Genomic DNA, 20510 nt, shown 5'->3' with positions numbered 1-20510 from the left:
ATATAATTCCTTGAGGACTATTTTCCTATTTGTATGTGCTTGTGTCCCCAGTTCTTAGCACAATTCCCAGCAAAAATGATGATGTTTGTCCTTCCTTCACGAAGAAGACCATCATATCAGGAAGGTGATGTCATAACAAGCACAGAATTTGGATTTGAATGAGGGGGTGCTGGAGATGACCCTGGATTCGAGGCAAGAATTAAGTGACTTGCCCAAGGTCACACAGCTAGTAAGTGTCAAATATCTGATATTCAAACTCCCTTGCTCCTGTGTCCAAGACCAGTGCTCTATCCACTGCACCACTGAAGTGTCCTAGTAGGAAAAATATTAGACTGAGAAATGTTTCATATATATTCATCTGTATCCACTGTGCTCACCAAGTAGCTTCACCTATTCCCCATCCCATTGTTCAAGATATTAACAAGAGGTTAGAGTACCTTGGCCCTCCTAATTAACAAAAGAATGGTCCCTGTCCTAGCCTGGAAGTATTAAGTCTTTGAGTTACAGCCCCTATCAGCATAGCTCTCATTACCTCATCCACTATTCCTTGTGCTACCCATTCTCTACCCACTTTCTCCCTACATTCTCCTTAAAAGCTCACCCAGTCTTGAGTTGACTTGTTTGTCTTTTGTGTTCCTTGAAGCTAGCCCATTCTTGGGGAGCCTGGTTCCCCACGGACTTTATCGCTCCCATGATCTTCCTTACTGCTCAACCTCTCATGGATTAGGTTGTTTAGGTTGCTTAGGAATCAATGGTTTCCTGCCCTTTAATCTTTCTTTCCCCTTAGCTTATGCTAATCATAGCAATACTTAAATAAATCTTTTTATCCCTGAAATTTCAGCCACATTTTCCTCAGCAACAAAACAAGTGTTTAATAAATTGTTCCCTCTCTCCCTCTCTCTCCTCCCCTCCTTCCTTCCTTCCCTTCCCTCCCTTCCTTCCTCCCCTTCCCTCCCTTCCTTCCTCCTTCCTCCTTCCTTCCTTCTTCCCTCCCTCCCTCCCTCCCAACCTTCCTTCCTTCCTTCCTTCCTTCCTTCCTTCCTTCCTTCCTTCCTTCCTTCCTTCCTTCCTTCCTTCCTTCCCTCCTTCCTTCCCTCCTTCCTTCTTTCCCTCTCCTTCAAGCTCCTTCCTTCCTTTACCTATGACTTTCCTAGTTTTCATTGTCTGACTCTTCTTCAGTCTTCTTAACTTGTTTTTTTTTAAATTGTGTGTTTTTCTTAAGACTATTTCTTCAATGCTGTCTCTCTATATAACTATTTTTTTCCTATTCTCTTGTTATCCTTTTCACTTTGGTGATTTGCCTATCTATAATTTTAACCCCAACTTGTTTGCTAAATCATAGAATTTAAAGCTTCAAGGAAACCTAAAGACCATCTAATTTAGCCTCTTCATTTTATATGTCAGTAAACTGGGGTCCAGAGAAGTGAAGTTATTTGTCCAAGGTTCATCGATGGCAAATAAAATTAATATTAAGCCTAGGTTCATGAAATCTAGTTAATAATTTCTATCCAGTGTAGAGGGACTTTTTTATCATAATTATCATCACCACCATCATCGTCATCATTAGTAGTAGTAATAATATGAACATTATTACTAATACTAATTTATTATTATTATTATAGCTAATATTTATAAATAATTTTATACAGTTTTTGTATGTTATTTCATCGAATCATCATGACAACCCGGGGGGATAGGTGGTATGATTATTCTCATCTTTCTGATGAGAGTTTAAGTGACTTGACCAGGGCACATGACTAGTAAATATTTGAGACAGAACTTGGTATCTTCCTGACTCCAAATTCAGCCCTTTAGCCATCGCACTGCCTAGAAGTCTTATTTGATTAGGTTACAGCCTTTGTTTGGGACATTTATTACATGTCCCTATGGAGTATGTGGTTGATCTCTTGTGGACTCATTGAAGATGATTGGGGATATATTGTAACTTGTAAGTCAGGGCCACCCTTTGTGCTGAAACTGTTCAAAAGGAGGTTAGTTGTGCATCTGACTTTTTTTTTTTTTTGAGAGGGGGTCAGAGCTCCAAAGAGAGCTGGACACACAGGGATCAGAGACTAGAGATTGAAAGCTGGCTTACACCCTGGAGGGCATCTATACATTGCCCAGTATCCCAGAGACTGACTCTCTCCTAAGCCCAGAGATGCAAAGATAGCTGTCTCTTACTCTTAAGAGATGGCAGAAAATGAGGTAGAGAGAGTTCTAGGAATCCAGTCTCTGGGATCCAGGAACTTTTGCTATCTTCTACTCTACTCTGTTTAGGCTCTTGCTATCTTTTGGACCATATGGTACAATGTGAAGATTGAAGATTTTGCTGTGACCTTATGACCATTTTCAAGAATTTGAAGGCCTTTCATACAGAAAACAGAAGCAAAAAGCAAAACCTAGACTTGTTTTTCCAGGCTCCAGAAGATAGAAATAGGAACAATGGGTGAAAGTTGTGGAGAGTCTGATTTGGTTTGAAGAAAGGGAAATATTTCTAATGGTACACTGGTTTGCCTTGGTATATAATGGGTCTCCAAATAAATCATTGATGATTTCTTGTTGGAGATATTGAAGAGGCGGGCTTGGTATGAGTTGGATGAGATAAATGCCAAATCAGGCAATTATATTATAGGCTTTAAATAGAACAATGCTTCTCTTTTAAGGGACAAAGTTCTTTAAATGCACTAAGGTTTATTTCCTCTGCCCTCTTTGGTATTTGATTTAATTTTTTTAGTGGGTAGCAAGGACTATTCAAGGGATTCTTGATCAATTTATTTTTTCCCATTCAGCAATGAAATTGCAACATGTAAGAGAGGAAGGAAGGAAGAAAGGAAGGAAGGAAGGAAGGAAGGAAGGAAGGAAGGAAGGAAGGAAGGAAGGAAGGAAAGAGGGAAAGAAGGGGGAGAGAGGGAAGGAGGGAGGGAAGAATTGATAAAATTATAGAATGTAAATTAGGTGACAAATGAGTGTTGGGCTCTTAAACAAAGTATAAAGAAAGGCTTTCCCTCTGTTAAGAAGAATAGAAAAATTTCTTAATTGAACTTAATGAAATTATAGGGCAAATAGTAATTGTTTGACCAAAAAGAAACAGCTGTGCCCTTGGTGGCCTTTAAAAAACAAGACACCTACCTGCTCAAGAGAGCGAGTCAAGGCTGGAGGCAATTCTGGAGTCTGAATTCTGGCAAAGGAGAAGAAACTATCAAAGATATATTAGTTTATTGAGAGGGCTCTTTGCCTCTTGGGAAAAGAGATTTCTTTCTCACCCTCCAGCTCCCAGGTGTCTTTGGAGAGGAGCTACTTACCCTAGTAGGGTTCACCCAGCAGTGACTGCTCAGCAGAGATGCTGAATTGGGGGTTGGGGGAGGGGGGAACAGAGTAAAGATGCCATAGGAAGAGAAAGGCCATTTGGGTCCTTCATTTTTGGTCAATTATCACCTTGACCATGGCTTTTAATATGCTCTTCCCATAACCATGGTGTTTATTTGTGGGAATATGTGCCTCTGTTTTATGGAGGAAATATTTTTGTAGCTACTGTTCTTATGATTCCATTTAATTGTTTTTGGTTTCAGCTAATTGTATCCCCTGAAGGACAGTTAAAAGTCAATGCTGCAGTAAAGTCTCATGCAAAATAGCTTTTTGTATGAAGACCTGCTGAGTACCCCCAAATCTCAGAGCTGTCCTGGGGGGTATCTAATCTGCCAGTTCAAACTGGGGGGGAAGAAGTCTAGGACAGGCAGCTTTTCTCTGCAGTAACTTTTTTCAAATTTTTTTTGTGTCACGGTTATTATGATTTCATTTTTGCACATTTAAGTGTTTCTTCATGAATTCTGCTTCAAAATGAGTCCTAAGTCTTGAAAATAATCTCTTATGAGTAAAGCATGCTGACCAACCAACTCTGTGTCCAGCTGGCCAAGGTTTACACAGGAAATGAACACAAGGAAGTTCTGTGGTAGGTATAAGATAAACATGATCCTGTTTATGTTTTGTTGATGTTCTGGTTGTTTAGAAGTTGGAAGTTTTTCTTCTTTTTTTGTTTCTTTTCTCTGCCCCTCCCGCTCTCTTTTATTTTTCCTCTGGGCTATTCTTTACAAAAATCTAACAATCAGACTAGTCTTCCTTGTGGCTTTGATCTTTTAAGAAAATATTTTGTTATAAAAGGCTAAAAGTCTTGCAGTTTGTTGTGTTTCATACTTTGTCAGATCGTACCTCCTCAGCACATATTATTCACAGATGGTTGGAACCAAAAAAAGAAAAGGAAGGGTAGAAAGCCTTAAAATTTGACATCTCCCGTAATTTCCCAAGAGATTGTTTTATAAATATTGGCATACTTTTCCTGACTTTTGCAGGTGCTTAAATAGAACTCTGTGGCCTTTCACCTAGCATAATTAACTTTCTTTTATTTTCAGATGTTTACCATATCTTTTTCTAACCTTTTATTTCAGAGTGCCCTTGAAACAAAACTTAGCCAGTTGTATAGACACCTGCATGGCATGATGCAAACACTGAACTTCATTCTAGCCCCAGGACAGGGGTGCCACAAACAATCCCTACAAATTCTTCCCACTGTGGTGTATTGTAGGCTGATAAATCAGATGAAGAGATGTAATCAGTCTTTGGAGCAATGCTGCAATGACTTGCTTATTTTGACCCTTATTGTACCTTCAGCACCCTGGGTGAGTTGAACTGCAAAGTTATTTTTTAAAAAACTCAAATGACTCTCATTTAAAAAAAAAGATAACATTTCCATTAATTAAGACTGTATGTTTTGGGGTTTAATAATGTTTACATTTCATAAATTGAAATTATTTAGTAATATTAGGTTATTGCTTTTGGGCATACCTTATCATTTTTTCTAAATTTTTTTTATTTATTTAAGGCAATGGGGTTAAGTGTCTGTACCTTATCTTCTTAATCATTTGGGCATTTTTGCATTTGAAGTAGTTAAAATTAATTAAATTTAATTACAATCTTTTCATCAATGTGGCATACTATGTTATCTCTCCCATTATAGTTAGCTCTATTGTTGTCATTTCATATAGTCAAATTTTTAATTAAAACAATGCCAAAAAGTTTTGAGTTCGTTCACTATATTATATACAGTGAGACTCTAATGTGATCAGTAGTGACTTCAGAAACTTAACAACTGGGTCATCAAAGGTATCTTGAAGATGTTTTGAAGTCTCATGGCTAAGCAGTTACATGGATATTAATTAAGGTCAGGATGGATAGAGATTTGAGGAGGAAATTTCCTGTAGAATCATGATCAGGTAAGACCTAGTTCTAAACAGAGAGGGAGTGTCAGATGTGTTCCAAGTCAGAACAAGGTTCTCAACCCTAAACATATACTTGTGAATATAGTTTATTCTTATATTTAAATGTTTCTAATTATACTTCTTGGTTCATCTTTGCTTCATCTCTGTAATATGACAACCCCACTAAGCTTATAATAAGTTCTACACATAAAGTAAAGCTGAGTCTATAAAAGCAGACATCTACAAATTATACTGAATTGCCTGATCTGATATTTATCACCCTCTGGAGTTATTTGTACCTAAAAGTGACTATAAATTGAATTACATCCACAGAAAATGTGGACTGGATACAATAAATTATAATTGTGATGTTCCAACTATTATAATGTTTTAATGAAAGATAATCCCCAGATTTCTTTGTAAAGTGTTCACTCTATCACTCAATATATTTGGGGTACATGGCAGCTGAGGATGAGACTCATATCCACAGGGGAGGAAGTGGTATCTTAAGATAGACAAACCTTAAGAGCAAAAGTAGAAGATAGAACAAAAAGGGGGGGGGTATTAGAGCTGGGAAAAATAAAAAAATCATGGCCGATTACATGAGTCAAAAGAAAATTTGGAGATTTCCCATTAGTAGAGTTGAGTGGTAAACCAGTCAACCAGCTGTTTGACTGCAGTTCTAGATGGATTAGAATTGAGAAAAGCTGATCAGGTTTGTCAATTAAGAAACCAGTGATAAGTTTGAAGTGAGATTTATTTTTTTAGTTTTTTTTTCAAGGCAAATGGGGTTAAGTGGCTTGCCCAAGGCCACACAGCTAGGTAATTATTAAGTGTCTGAGGATTTGAACCCAGGTACTCCTTCCTGACTCCAGGGCCGGTGCTTTATCCACTGCACCACCTAGCCTCCTTGGAGTGAGATTTAAATTGGGTGATAAATTTATTAAAAATGCAAAGAGCTGAGGCCTGAGAGACTACGAAGTGGAGTCCTCAGGTGTTAAAAGCTTTTTAGAGGAGCATGACTGCTAAAGACAAGGAGATTTATACTGATTGCTTGAAGTGATGGCAGTTTCAAGTGAGGGATTTTTTAGAATAGCTCAAACTATGTAGTAGGAGCCAGTAAATAGGGAGACATTGAAGATTAGGGAGGAAGATTATCAGGTTAATCTGGTGAAGAGAGGCAAAGAGAAAATCTAGGCTACCTGTGGAGTGGTTGATCTTGAGAAGGAAAAGGGCCAAGTCTTCATTAAAGACTGGAGTGAGGAGGAAGAGAATAGGGGGAGGGTAATTTTTAGACAACAATCCTTTTTGTTTGGTTTTTTTTTACAAGGCAAATGGAGTTCAGTGACTTGCCCAAGGTCACAATTAGATAATTATTAAGTGTCTGAGGCTGAATTTGAACTCGGGTCCTCCTGATTCCAGGGCTAGTGTCTACTCACTGCACTACCTGGCTGCCCCTAGACAACAATCTTAAAAAAAAAATTATCCCCTTAGCCATGATTATGTAAGTTTCCAGATTGTCTACTGTTTTATGTTTTTCCTCACCTTTTATAGTCGATTTATGTCAACTAATGCTCTCAGGTTTACTGAAGACTGGGTTATTAACTTTAGTTGTTTTTTACTTACATAATCAATCATCTTTTATGTTTTTAATCAACACTAAATATTTTTGATTATTCCTGCTTTGTTGTAAGTCTGGAAATTTTTCTTTTCTATTTCCTCTAGTGACTTAAGTAGTTCTTCATTTCCTTTTTTTTACTTTTATTTATTTAAGGCAATGAAGTTAAATTGCAGTTTGTTATGTTTCATACTTTGTCAGATCAATTTAACTGTGCCCAAGGTCACACAGCCAGGCAGTTATTAAATGTTTGAGATCAGATTTGAATTCAGGTACTCCTGACTCCAGGGCCAGTGCTCTATCCATTGCACCACCTAGCTGCCCTGGTTCTTCATTACTTTGAAGAATATTTTATAAATGTATTTATTCTACTTTTAAGTTTGACTCTGTAGATTGAATCTAAGATATTTTATAAATTAAGAGCTATTTTGAGTGGGCCTTCCCTTTATATTATTTCATCATGAATTTTTTTATTGCCATGTAGAAAAATTGTTATTTTTCTGTTTTGTATCCTGTTCCTTTATTGAAGCTATTAATCATAATTGGACTTTTGTCTGATTTTCTGTGGCCTCTGTACTCCAAGTAAAACATGTCATCAGCAAAGAGGTATAGCTTTATTTCCTCTGTCTAAAGCATTAATTTCTTTCTCTTAAATGCTTTTGCTAGCATTCCCAAAACTTTGTCAAATAATAGCAGGTAAAGGGGGGGGGGAATCCTTATATTATTCCCATATTGTGGTGCAATGGATACAATGCTGGCATTGGAGTCAGAAAGATTGAAATTCAAATCCAGTTTCAGATACTTGTTGCTAAGTGACCATGGACAAGTCACTTCACCTTGATTGCCATGAATCCAGGACCATCTCCAGTCCTGATTCATATCTAGCCACTGAACTCAGATGACTCTGGAGGAGAAAGTAAGGCTGGTGCCTTAGTACAACCCTCCCATCCCCCATTCAAATTCAATTCATGCACTATGTCATGATATTACCTCCCCCTGATGTCATAGTCTTCTTCCAGAATGAAAGACAATCATCATCATTTATTGGGAAATGTTTAAATATTTTCCTATTCCATATAATGATAGATCACATGATAGAATTAAAAGCTATCTATCTAGTTTTTATCATACTTCAAAAGATCATTTTTCTGCCTTTATGGTTATTTTTTAATTTATTTTCCAATTATGCAAAAATAGTTTGAACAGACATCCTTTTAAGTTCTACATTTTCCCCCTTCCCTTCCCCCACCATGGCAACACACAATCTGATACAGGTTATACATTTCCATAATATTTGTAAGCATAAATAATAGTGTACTTTATAAAAAGTTTTCTGCATCTATTGACATAGTTGATTTTTGGCCAGTTTTGTTTTTAGTATAATTAGTTATATTTGTTTTTTTCTGATATTGAATTATTCTTCTATCTTTCTATCCTAAGGTATAATTTTATATACATTGTGATCATAGTGAGTAAATTTGGGGCTATATTGATATAACTTTTATGTTATTATTTAAAAAGTTAAAGTGAATTTCATTAATGATATTGTCAGTAATTTTCTTTATGTGCTTTGTCATTGCCTGGTTAAGATATCAAGACTATATATCATTAAGAAAGTTAGTTGTAATATTTTATTTTTCTATTTTTGAGACTTATTAGTATAATATAGACTATTCATTGTTCTCTAAAAGTCTTATGAAATTTGCCTGTAAATCCATTCGAACTATTTTTTCCTCCTCTGATTGTTCCTTTCAAGCTATTTCAACTTAGTTTTCTGAAATTGGATTGTTTACTGTCTTTGTTATTCTATTATTTTGAATATTTTATATCTTTGTAATTGACTCATTCTTTTAGATCTTTGATTTTGCTGATATATAGCTTTGTGCCAGCAAAATGAAGGATTCAAAATACAAAATAGGTGCTGGTAATTTTAAATTTTTCTTCTTTCGCTTTTGTAATTTTACCTTGCTCATTTTTTATTTTGTGAATTTAATTATTATACCTCTTATTGTTTCATCAAGTTTACTAAAAGCTTAATTATTGTTCTAATCTCTTCAAAGAATTTTTTTGATTTAAAAAATCATTTCTCGTCTTTTTTTTCCAGTTTATTTCTATTCCAGTTATTTCTATTTTCAAGATGTCTTCTTTTGAAGTCTTTATTTTGGATTTGTCTATTTGTTGAATTTTTTTATGTTTAAATTTTCATATTCACTTCATTCAACAGTAATTTTGTTTTATATTAATGTATTTTCTCATAAATTCACTTCTCTTCTGGAAACTGCTGTTTCATCATCATTATTTTTTTACACAGTTGTCTTAATGATTTGTTCATTGACTAACTCATTATTTAGAATGACATTATTAGGTCTGTGTTTTGGTTTATATCTTTAGCTTGTCTTCCCAGTACTAATTGATAATCTTATTACATTATGGTGCATAAAGTATTCCTTTTTCCCCCCCTTAGGACAACTTTAATAGATGGGTTTGAGCCCAAAGGGCTGATTATGGTACAAACATTGTTAACACAGAGGATTGAGTCAGGCCCCATGAGGAGAAGACATGCCCAGCTTTGTTTGGGTTTCCTCTACAAAAGCCTTCCAGTTGAAAGCTTGGGAAAACTTGGGAAAGATCAAATATATTTGTTCTTGACTTGCAGATAGCAGGGAGGGGAATTTGCAGGTCCCCTTGGGTGGGGGTGGGGGTACATCTGTGGATGCAGAGAGAAACTCAGTGCTGCGGGGAGAAGTATTCCTTTTTCTCCTGAACATCAGGCTTCATGGTATCACTCTCAGGCCTACAGCCAGCTGGGCACACTTTGCCATGGTTGTCTGTGAACTGGAAGGACTGAACAAGCTGTAGTATTTTATCTACAGAGCAGCTCATAGGTAGACCATTGATGATGATCTGGTGAAAGATCCCCTCACCATCTCTGATGAAGAGACTCTTGAATAAATCTCCCCTCATCTGCCTTTAAAACACCATAATCTTGAGCAATGGTGTACTTGGGGTCGGACAGCAATGGAATATTTACAGTTTCTAGTCTACTGTTGTGTTCTTGACCTTGTTGACCCAAACACAAAACAGAAGTCTAAGTCCACTGAAGTGCCAATCACTTAGCAGTTGAGTTTATTAAATTCTTCAGTTCAATCACTGAATGCAACAATCTCTGAGGGCCCATGAAGGTGAAGTCTGACAGGTAGAAGAACAAAACAATGTCTTTTCTTTTGTAGTCAGAAAGGCTGATATCTTTGAACTGTTGATCTGACATAACAGCTATATAGCTCTGAAATTGGGGACTGGGAACCCAATCTTGGCATTTCCCACCAACATGCTGACAACAATTAATTGAGCTCCTCAGACAAGCTCAAGAGAAATATGAAGAACTGGAGAACCCATAAAGATTTCTTGTATTTTAATATTTTTCTTTAATTTTTCTGGGCCCTAGAATATCATCTGTTTTTAATAAAACATGCAAAACTGAGGAATATATAGATTATTTTTATTTCATAAAGAAAAAACTCACAAATCTTTCAGTTTGCTTCTCCAACAGTTTATTTGGTTCTATATTTTTGTCTAGATTTCTATTAAATTTGTCCAGGGAGAAGAACATTAAAGTCTCCTACTATTACTGTCTATCTATTTCTTTTTCAGTTATGTTGACATTTCCTTTTGGAAATTAGATGCATGCAATTTAGTATATCCATGTTTAAACCTTATAATTGTTCATTATTTGATTTCTTTAAGTATAATGCAATTTCCTTATTTATCTCTAATTATGAATTTTTATTATTTTCTATAAAATATGATGGCAAATCCTGTTTTTAAGTCACCTGATGCACACTAAATTTTGTACTAACCTATTTTCTATTCTATATGTCTTTTTACATTTTAGACTTTTGAGGGTAAAAAACAATGTAGGATTTTAAAAAATCATTATGTTTAGTACTTTCACATTTAAATTTGTGATTGTGTTTTCCTTCATTTTACCCCTTCACTATGGCCTCAATATTTTGATGCCAATCCATCTCCATAAATTCCCATTTCCTCCACCCCCAATTATATACTGTACTTTTACTACCCCTCCAAATCATTTAGATATAAAATGCAAAAGTATTATTTGGAGATTCTTTCCATCTAACTTAAACTCTGCCCCCAAACGGTTTAAATCATTATCTGCGGGGGGGGGGGGGTTTCCCCAGTGAAATCCTCATTGAATTTATAAGCTATGAGACAATGTTAGCATTTAAATTTTGCTGGAAAGTTAAATTGAGTGACTATATATCTACTGAGGTTCACCTTAGCAGTTATCGGCTGGACATCTCACAGGCATCTCACATTTAACCTATCCCCCAAAGAACTCATTTTCTTCCCCATCCCCCAAATCAACCTTTAATTAACTTCCTTCTCATACTGGCAAGGAAGGGCACTGTCATCCTTTCAGTTACCCAGGTTTAATCTCAGATTTATCACAAACTCTCCTCTCTTCCTTATAATCGAATCCAATCTATTAACCAGTTTTATTGATTCTACTTGTATAACCTTCTCTCATCCAAATCTTTTTTTCTGCACTTAAATAGACATCTAAACCCTGGTTTATGATGTCATTATCTATTGCCTAGACTTCAATAAACTCCCAGTTCTTCCTTCCTCTACAGTTTTCCCCTTCTCAACTTCACTTCCATATAGCTCTACCATTGATAAAACTGATATTCCTGAATTATAAATCTGATGATGCAGTTGTCTTATCCAGAAAGCTTCAATGCATATCTTTTTTAGGATAAAATAGAAACTTTAATTTTTGTCTTTGTTTTTCCTTTAGATTGCACATTGTTTGCTGCTGAACTGAAATCAATAGTTTGCCTAATTATTTTTAAGGAACTATATTTAGTACTGTGAAAATGATATGCTGTTCAAACCAATGAATTATTAGAAATTATACTATTATTTGATTCCCTGAGAAACAGTAGTTTTTAATATTTACACTGGAGTCCTGATAATTCAAAGATTTAAAATAAGCAGATTTTATAATTCAACATACAGAATATTATTTTATACTCTATTAATGGAAGCATGCCTTTCGTATTACACCAGTAGCTCCTAGAAGAACTTAGTTGTTACTTAGGTTGTTTAAAGACTTGATCCACAGAACTTTATGCATTTGAGCTCAAACATTTTCCTTTCAGCACTTATCTTTATCCTGATTCTTAGTTCATACTTTTCCCTGTACTCTGTCTCCAAATCAAAGCTTTGCCTTTGGCTTTGCTTATATTTTTTGTAATAGTCAACCTAATGTGACATTTAAGGCTAAAATAAAAATTTTACCAAAATATTTTCAAAATTTTGAATTATTTCTCTTTATTTGATATCTATAAAATACTTTAGAATCTTCTAAGAGATGGTTTAAGGGCAGGTTGGCATGGAGTACTAGAACTAGAGTCAGGAAGATGTTATTGTTCATTTATGTCTAACTCTGTGACCCCATGTACGATCATAAACCCTGCCCTTCTCCCCTCCACTAACTCCTGAAGTCTTTCCTAGTTCATGTTCATTGTTTCCATGATACTAGCTATCCACCTTCTCCTCTGTCATTCCCTTTTTCTTTTGCCTTCCCTCTTTTTGCCTTCAATCTTTCCCAATATCAGGGTCTTTTCCAGTATGAGTCCCATTTTCTCATTATGTAGCCAAAGTATTTAAACTTCAGCTTCAGTATTTAATCTTCCAGTGAATAGCATAAATTAATTTTGTTAAGTATTGACTGATTTGCTCTCCTTGCTGTCCAAGGGATTCTCAAAAGTCTTCTCTGGTACCACAATTCAAAAGCATCGATTCTGTAACACTCAGGTTTACATTATGTTCCAGCTTTCAGAGCTACTAGAAAAGCCATGGCCTTGGACTATACAGCCTCTTGTTTCTGTGATGTCTCTGCTTTTTAGAATATTGTCCAGATTTGCCATAGATTTTCTTCAATAGAGCTAGTGTCTTAATTTCATGGTTGCAGTCAGTCTACATGATCCTTGAACCCAAGAGTATAAAAATCTGACACTGCTTCCATTTCTTCTCCATTTGCTAGGAAGTGATGGGACCAGTTGCCAAGAGCTTAGTTGTTATTTTTTTTCAGATAGCTGCTTGAATTTATTTACTTGATGCTTAATGGTCCTGGCACAAAATAAAAACCAATATTACGAGAATGAAAATACTGATTAAAAAATCATAACAACTGATTTGTTTTTAATATTAACTTTCAAACCAGCTTTTACACTCTTCTCTTCCACCCTCATTAAAAGATTTTTTAATTCCTCTTCACTTTCTGCCACCAGAACAGTCATCTGCATATCTGAGATTGTTTGTATATTTCCTGGCAATCTTAATTCCAGCTTTTGATTCATCCAGCTGGCATAAAAATTAAATAAAGGAGGTGATGATATATAGTCTTGACCTACTCTTTTCCCAATCAGGAAAACCTGAGTCCAAATCCAGCCTATCTTATCCTGGGCAAGTCACTTCACCTTATTTGTCTCAGTTTCCCCATCTGTAAAATGGCCTGGAGAGGGAAACTACACTAGTATCTGCCAAAGAACCTCAAAGCAGGTCATGAGGAGCTAGACATGACTGAAACAACTGAACAACAAAAGATGATTTAGGGAAAAAAGCATTGGCCTCCTGAAGTCAGAAAATTTGTGTTTATGTTCTTACTTTGCTAATTACTAGCTATATGATCTTAGGGAAAGCCATTTTCCCCACTTTGTATCTTAACTGTTTGATCTGTAAAATTAGGAAATTGAAGTAGGTGATCCTTTCTAGTTCTAATATCCCTTTTTTGTTCAGTAATTTCAGTAGTGTCTGATATTTTCATATCCCCATTCTGGGGTTTTCCTGGCAAAAATGCTGGAGTGCTTTGCCATTTCCTTCTCCAGATCATTTTATAGATGAGGAAACTGAGGCAAAAACAGGTTGTCCAGGGTCACACAGCTAGTAAGTTAGACTGAATTTGAACTCATGAAGATGAGTCTTCCTGATTCCAAGTCCAATACTCCATTCACTCTGCCATGTAGCTGTTAACATTCTTATACATTAACGTGGGATTCAACATCTCTTGAATCACAGAATCCTGGATATTGAAGAAATCTTAGAAATCATTAGTTCAGCCCTCAGTTGAAACTTGTATTACTTTTATATATTTATCCTTGACAAAAGTATTCCATATCTTATTCTAACAATTTGATTTACAAAAGACTTTTTATATCACTAGAAAACCTATTCTACTTTCATTAATTTCCCAGACTTGATTTTCTGTAACTTTCTATCATTGATATTAGTTCTACCTTCTAGGTCCAAGAAAGCAAGTATAGTTTTTCTGTCATAATGGTCCTTCTAAAATGTTGAGACTACTGTCATATCCTTCCTAAACCTTCTGTTGTCTAGGCCAAATATCTCAGAATTTCTCTAACCATTTCTTGTAATGCATTATTTATATTTCTTTTCCCATTCACATTGTCTTCCACTGAACTTATTCCAAATTGTCAATGTCCTTCCTAAAACTACTAGCTACTATGATTCAATTACTTCAATCTCAGCTTGCTCTAACTTATTGTTTTACCTTATTGGAATACTCAAGTTCTTTTTTGAAGAAGTATTATTATCTAGGTATAGTGTCCCTATCATGTACATGTGCAGTTGATTTTAAAAATTCAAATGTAAATCTTTACATTTATGTGTGTATATATATATATACATATATGTATATATATATATATATATATATATATATATATATATATATATATATACTAAATTTTGTCATCTTTAATTTGGTCCAGTGATTTGAACTATTGGAATCTTTTGGATGCTTGATCTCTCATTCAGTGAATTAGGTATAGCTCTGTCACATGCAAACCTAGATGAGCAAGTTGTCTGCCTTTGGGTAAGAAACTGAAGGAGTTTCTTTGAGCAGTCAAAACTCTGATAACAATATTCCAGAGATTATTTATAACAAAGATTTTTATGTGAAAAGTTGTAGTGACATATAAGATAAAAATTATTTCTATGGGCAGCTAGGTGGTGCGGTGGATAGGGCACCAACCCTGGAGTCAGGAATACCTGAGTTCAAATCTTGCCTCAAACACTTAATAATTTCCTAGCTGTGTGGCCTTGGGCAAGTCACTTAACCCCATTGCCTTGCAAAAACCTAAAAAAATAGAAATCATTTCTAAAGCTGTATATCTATTATATTTTTATCAGCAAAAATATATATTTTAGAACTCAGCAGGAGCAGCTAGGTGGTTCAGTGGGTAAAGCACTAGCCCTAGACTAAGAAGAACCTGAGTTCAAATCCAGTCTCAGGTACTTAATAATTACCTAGCTATGTGACCTTGGGCAAATCATTTAATCTCATTGCCTTGCAACAAAACAAAACAAAACTCAGCATAACTAATTTTTTTAAGACCCCAAAAGATATAGTTTTCCATTATGTTATACATTTCTTAAGTTCTATAATTTTGTGAATTTCTTATACATTTATCCTTGAAACATGATAAATTTTAACCCTCATAAAGACTGTCTTAAAAATTAAACTTAGTGTCTAGATCCTTGATTGTGCAAAAGAAAACAAATTTAACTTGTTTCTGTTTAGAGGGTCACCCCTCTAGGAAATATCTGAGTAGGGAGTCCCACTTAAATCCTTCTGACTCTAGGCCAAATAATGCTATCCATTGTGCCATCTAGTTACATCATTATTGAAGTTTTTGTTTGCTGTTAATCCTCCCTCCAATACTTGTGTTTTCTTAACCCCTCTCCCTACTTCTTTTTCTTGCCTATTTGTAGTATGTTTACTCACATTTCTGAATTATACTTTGTTTGCCATAATTTCCCTAGATCAGATCAGAAAAGACTGAGAGATTCATGCAATAGTGCCTGTTAATGCTATGCCCCCCCAATGGTAGCATCAGTTTTTATCATGTCTCTATTAGAAAGTATACATTCTTCTCTCATCTTTAATATTCTTTTTTCTTATCTTTACCATATTATGTAATTTTCAATGATTCTCACTGTTTGATCTTCTATCTTCTGAATGTGTGGAGTTTTATTTTCCGTTGACCTGGATTTTAAAATGTTAATTACCATACTATACTCTATATTATAATAGGGTCCTCTGAATCTGTTGAAATGTGGGGAGGAGTGTTTTGTCCCAAACTTATGTATTTGAATTCTTGTGGCTGCTTTTTCTATTTTTTTCTGTCGTCTTCCTTGCTTTGAATAGTCAGTTGTCATTTCTGATTATTTTCCGTGTACTTGCCTATAACAGTCCAGTTGTCAACTTTTTTTCCTTTATAAATTATTCTGGAATTGTGACAAAAATTTATCAAAATTACTAGAATTATATTGCAACTAGGAGTAAATAGACTCTGAGAAGGTGCCACTCGAGCTTTTAATATCTATTTTGATTGTTCAAAAATCTTTTGCTTCCTGTATAGCTGAGAATTTATATACAGACTTGTGTGTGTGTATGATTTGGACAGGTATAAGATATATATATATATATATATATAATGTAATATATAATATAATATATAATATATATAGAAGATATATGAAGGTATAGTTGTGAAAAATAACAATTTTACAGATATAGGTGTGAATGTTATATGTATGTATGTTGCTATTCAGTCATTTTAGTCGTGTCTGACTATTCATGATCCCATTTGGGATTTTCTTGGCAAAGATACTAAAGTAGTTTTCCATTTTCTTCTCCAGTTCTTTTTATAGATGAGAAAACTGAGGCAAACAGGGTTAAATGATTTGGTTGGGATAACACAGCTAGTCAGTGTCTGAGGCCTGATTTGACTTCAGGAAGATGAGTTTTTTCTCATCTGTATTCAGTAACCTATCTACCTGCTATAGATCAATAGATATGTATGTGTATAAACATGTTATTTATATATAATTATTTGAACAGGTATGACTGTAAATATGAAGTTGAAATAGACTAATTGCTTAGAGAAGAGATAAGTCTTGGCAGGAATCTACCATCCTTTAAACTTTCAGAGAATAATATAGGAGGAGATTTCAGATACAACAGTACCCATAAAAGAATAGTTTGAGAATTGTAGCTAAGCTAGAAAAAAAGAAAGAGAAAATGTGTATCAAACACAAAGTAATTTGGACTTCATTCTGTATTGACATCTACTTTGATGTTAGCCTATGAAACAGGATAATATCACTAATGGGCATTTGGGTGGTACCTCCTGGTTTGTGAAGTACTTTCTACATTCTCTTTTGATTTGCACAATAACCTTTTTTAAAAAGTCTATATCATGAGCAGGCAGCCCTACTCACACATTAAGTTCTTAAATACTTATCAAATAAATGAATGAATGATTCTCTGCCACCTCCCTTCAGATGTCATATTGTCAGCACAAAGTTGATTGACTTAATTCACAAGAGGTCTCCTCCAACTAAACTAGCTTTGTCACAAACCAGTTGGCATCAACTGGCATTGGCAGTTATTTACTTTCCCCTCTTGCATTTTCACCTGCCATATCACTACCAGAATAAATATGATTTCTGTTTGAATGACAGAGGCAACCATTATTGACATGGATCATTTAATTTAGAGGAGTAAGGGAGCTTAGGCATCATGCAGTCTAACCTTGTCCCATGTATACTTTGCAAATGAGAAATCTGCAGCCCATCACGGTGATTACCCAGGTAAATCACTACAGGACAGGGATATAACAGAGGTTCCTTCTTCTATAATTTCTATTGAGTTTTTATTATAATCATTAAACTGAAAGTTCCTCTGACCTGTTTTTCCTTCTTCAGTTGTCATTCTGTCTTCTTTTTCTAAAACTGTGACAATATGGTCCCATTATATTTTACTCAAATATCAAAAGGATACAATTAAAATTATGACTATAATAAAGTAGAATCTTCAAATATAAATTATTCAAAAACCTATGTAACAGTTTTCTGGAGGGAAAGTCCATCAACTTTTAATAGGTTATAAACATCCAGTAGATCAGTGCAGAGTTTTTATAGAAGTAGGTGTTTATTTTAATGAATCACTTTCCTGGGTATCACATCCTAGGAGGGAAGAGCAATCACTTAGATTCTTATGGGTTTAAGACAAATAATAGATTACAAATATGAACAACAGATAGTTTCCTGAAACACCTCTTACATTTTCCTCTGAATTCTTAGAATCAGGCAGAAATTGAATGAACAATTAGAATTTATGTTCAGATATTTAAAATTGTATTCTGTAAAAATTGTATTCTGCCAACTCTATAATTTTAAGGAATGGGTTTATAAATGCAATGAATAAATATGACTTTATTCTACCTCCACAGGCTCACTAGTCATTTTTCAAGGAAGGACCAAAACCAATACCCATAATTGAATTTTGAATCAAAACACAATTATCTGAGAAGTTGGTAATTTTAGACATTTTCTCCCATGAGTGTTATAAAAGAAATAAAAATGAACATACTGGATCAGTTTGTCTACCCAGTTTTCCTAAGGAAAAATAAATCATTGTTCAGTGTCTATCCTATCTATGTCTAGTTCCATGTTTGAAGGTTCACTGCACTACTCTTAATGAGCTGATGTCCTTGTCATTCCTGAAGTAAAGACCAACCCTTTTAGAAGGCTTTTAAAAATATATATTCTGGAATTCTGTCAGATGACTCTTGCTATATTTACTCTAGAACAAAATCCCCTCCCCCTTCTCAAATAAGTTTCTTATTGTCAACAATGGATATTATGTACCAACTGTAAAACTTAAAGATAAATCTACTCTAGACATTGTAAGCAAAACGATATCCTGTTGGTCTCAAGTTTTCTTTTGTGGCAATAACAAAGGAAAAACTGTTCTTAAACTAAGGAGTGCTCTCACTGCTTTCTATTTTGATTGCTAAAATGATGATTACTCATTGTCTTATAAGAACATCATTCTGACCTAATGCCTCATGACTAATTTATAAAATTTTAAATATTTCATGCTGAGGACAGTAAAAAAGATAGATATTGTCATAGATTTAGAGCTAAAAGAGACCTTTGAGCCACTAAATTCCAGTGTCTCATTTTACAGATAAAGAAACTAAGGCAAAGAGAAACTAAATGATTTGCTTAGGTTTACATAGCTAGTAAGTAAGGTGGAATCTGAGCTCAGGATTATAAATAAATTGACCTAAAGTCCATCACCCCAACCACTACCTGTTTTCTCTGCAGTGATGACCAGTGTGATAAAAGTCTTAGAAACATATTCAATCATTTTGTTTTCTCTAAAAGTATTATTGCTAATAACATTTTAGTGATAGCAAAAGACTTTATATTGTTAAGAAATAAAATAAAAATTAAATAGTTTTACTTAAATATCTCATTTTTAACTTTCATTTTGTTTTATTTTATAATATAAACAAGATATTAATACTATAGTAGAACCATAATTTATAAATATATTTTTATATTGAGGTTGTTTTTTTTCTAATGAAATCTATGATAATTGATTAATATGCATATTGATTAATGAGACCAGTGCTGTACATAATAAGCAGTATGTGTGAGTACATACACACACACAAATATATAAAATAAACCAAAATATTTACAACATGTTTTGTTTTATATAGAATTGAAAGACATTCTCATATTTTTCTCTAATGACTAATTGAGGGTAAGTTTTCCTTTGGAAAAAAATTAAATGTTAAAAATATCTATGATTCTTTTGATTTTGTACATTTTATCAACTAAAGAAATATGTTGTAAGATAATCGAACAAAGCATGTCTTAATTAGACTTTAGTACTGTCTTAGCTACTAGCATTTATATTTTAACTACCCTATGAGGCAGATGTTATTTTTTATTCCCATTTTAGAGATGAGTAAACTGAGACTGAGAGAGAAATGGAGAAGTGACTTGACTAGGATTGCACAGCAAGTATCTGAGGCAGGATTCCAACTCAGACTTTCTTGTCTCCAAGTTGTTTCAACTTTATTCACCCCATTGTCCTACCTTATTCATTTTATCCATTTGTTAGCTTTTTCATGAAACTTGTATTAATTGAGTTTAGGTTACACTCTTTGATATCAGCAAAATGATCATTGTTATTCTTTAACACCAAAATATATCTATTTTTAATTAATACTAATAACATTAATATTAATTATAACATTAATATTAACAAAATGGATTTTTAAACTTCAACCTTCTTTTTATTTATTTATTTATTTGTTTCTTTATTTATATATTACTAAAATAGTCTCATAATCCCTTCTTCTCCAACAAAAATAGAAAAAAACTCAGGAAAAATAAAGTGAGAAAAAAAGAAAAAAATGTACTTCAGTCTATATTCAGAATGTATCAGTTCTTTCTCTGTGATGCATTGCTTTCTTTGCTTCCATATTTTTCTTCCAACAGTAGCTATCACTAATTGTATTTCCCTCCATCCTTTCGTCCCCACTCCCATTCTATTCTCTCTTTTATTTTACTTTGTCCTCCTTAAAAGAATGTCATGAGACAACTGAATGGCACAGAGGACAAAACATTGGTCCTGGGACCAGGAGGACCAAAGTCTAAGCCCCATCCCAGACACCCAACAACAACCCAGCCATGGGGTCCTGGGCAGGCCACCCAACCCCATCACC

The 20510-nt window shown here is 34.4% G+C and overlaps 1 protein-coding gene and 1 pseudogene across 1 annotated transcript in view; one reads left to right on the top strand and one right to left on the bottom strand.

Moving 5' to 3' along the window:
- The window catches only part of LOC141498966 (uncharacterized), a 263553-nt gene that overhangs the window by 196929 nt on the left and 46114 nt on the right, over positions 1-20510 (top strand). Inside the window, exon 11 of the mRNA XM_074201973.1 lies at positions 4443-4673. Within this exon, the coding sequence (XP_074058074.1) occupies positions 4443-4673 (231 nt within the window). The remainder of the gene's footprint in view (positions 1-4442; positions 4674-20510) is intronic.
- Positions 9598-10200, bottom strand: LOC141502720 (peroxiredoxin-1 pseudogene; annotated as a pseudogene).

Source organism: Macrotis lagotis, chromosome X, assembly GCF_037893015.1.
Source record: "Macrotis lagotis isolate mMagLag1 chromosome X, bilby.v1.9.chrom.fasta, whole genome shotgun sequence".
Classification (NCBI taxonomy): Eukaryota; Metazoa; Chordata; class Mammalia; order Peramelemorphia; family Peramelidae; genus Macrotis; species Macrotis lagotis.
This window is presented reverse-complemented; position numbering and strand designations above follow the sequence as displayed.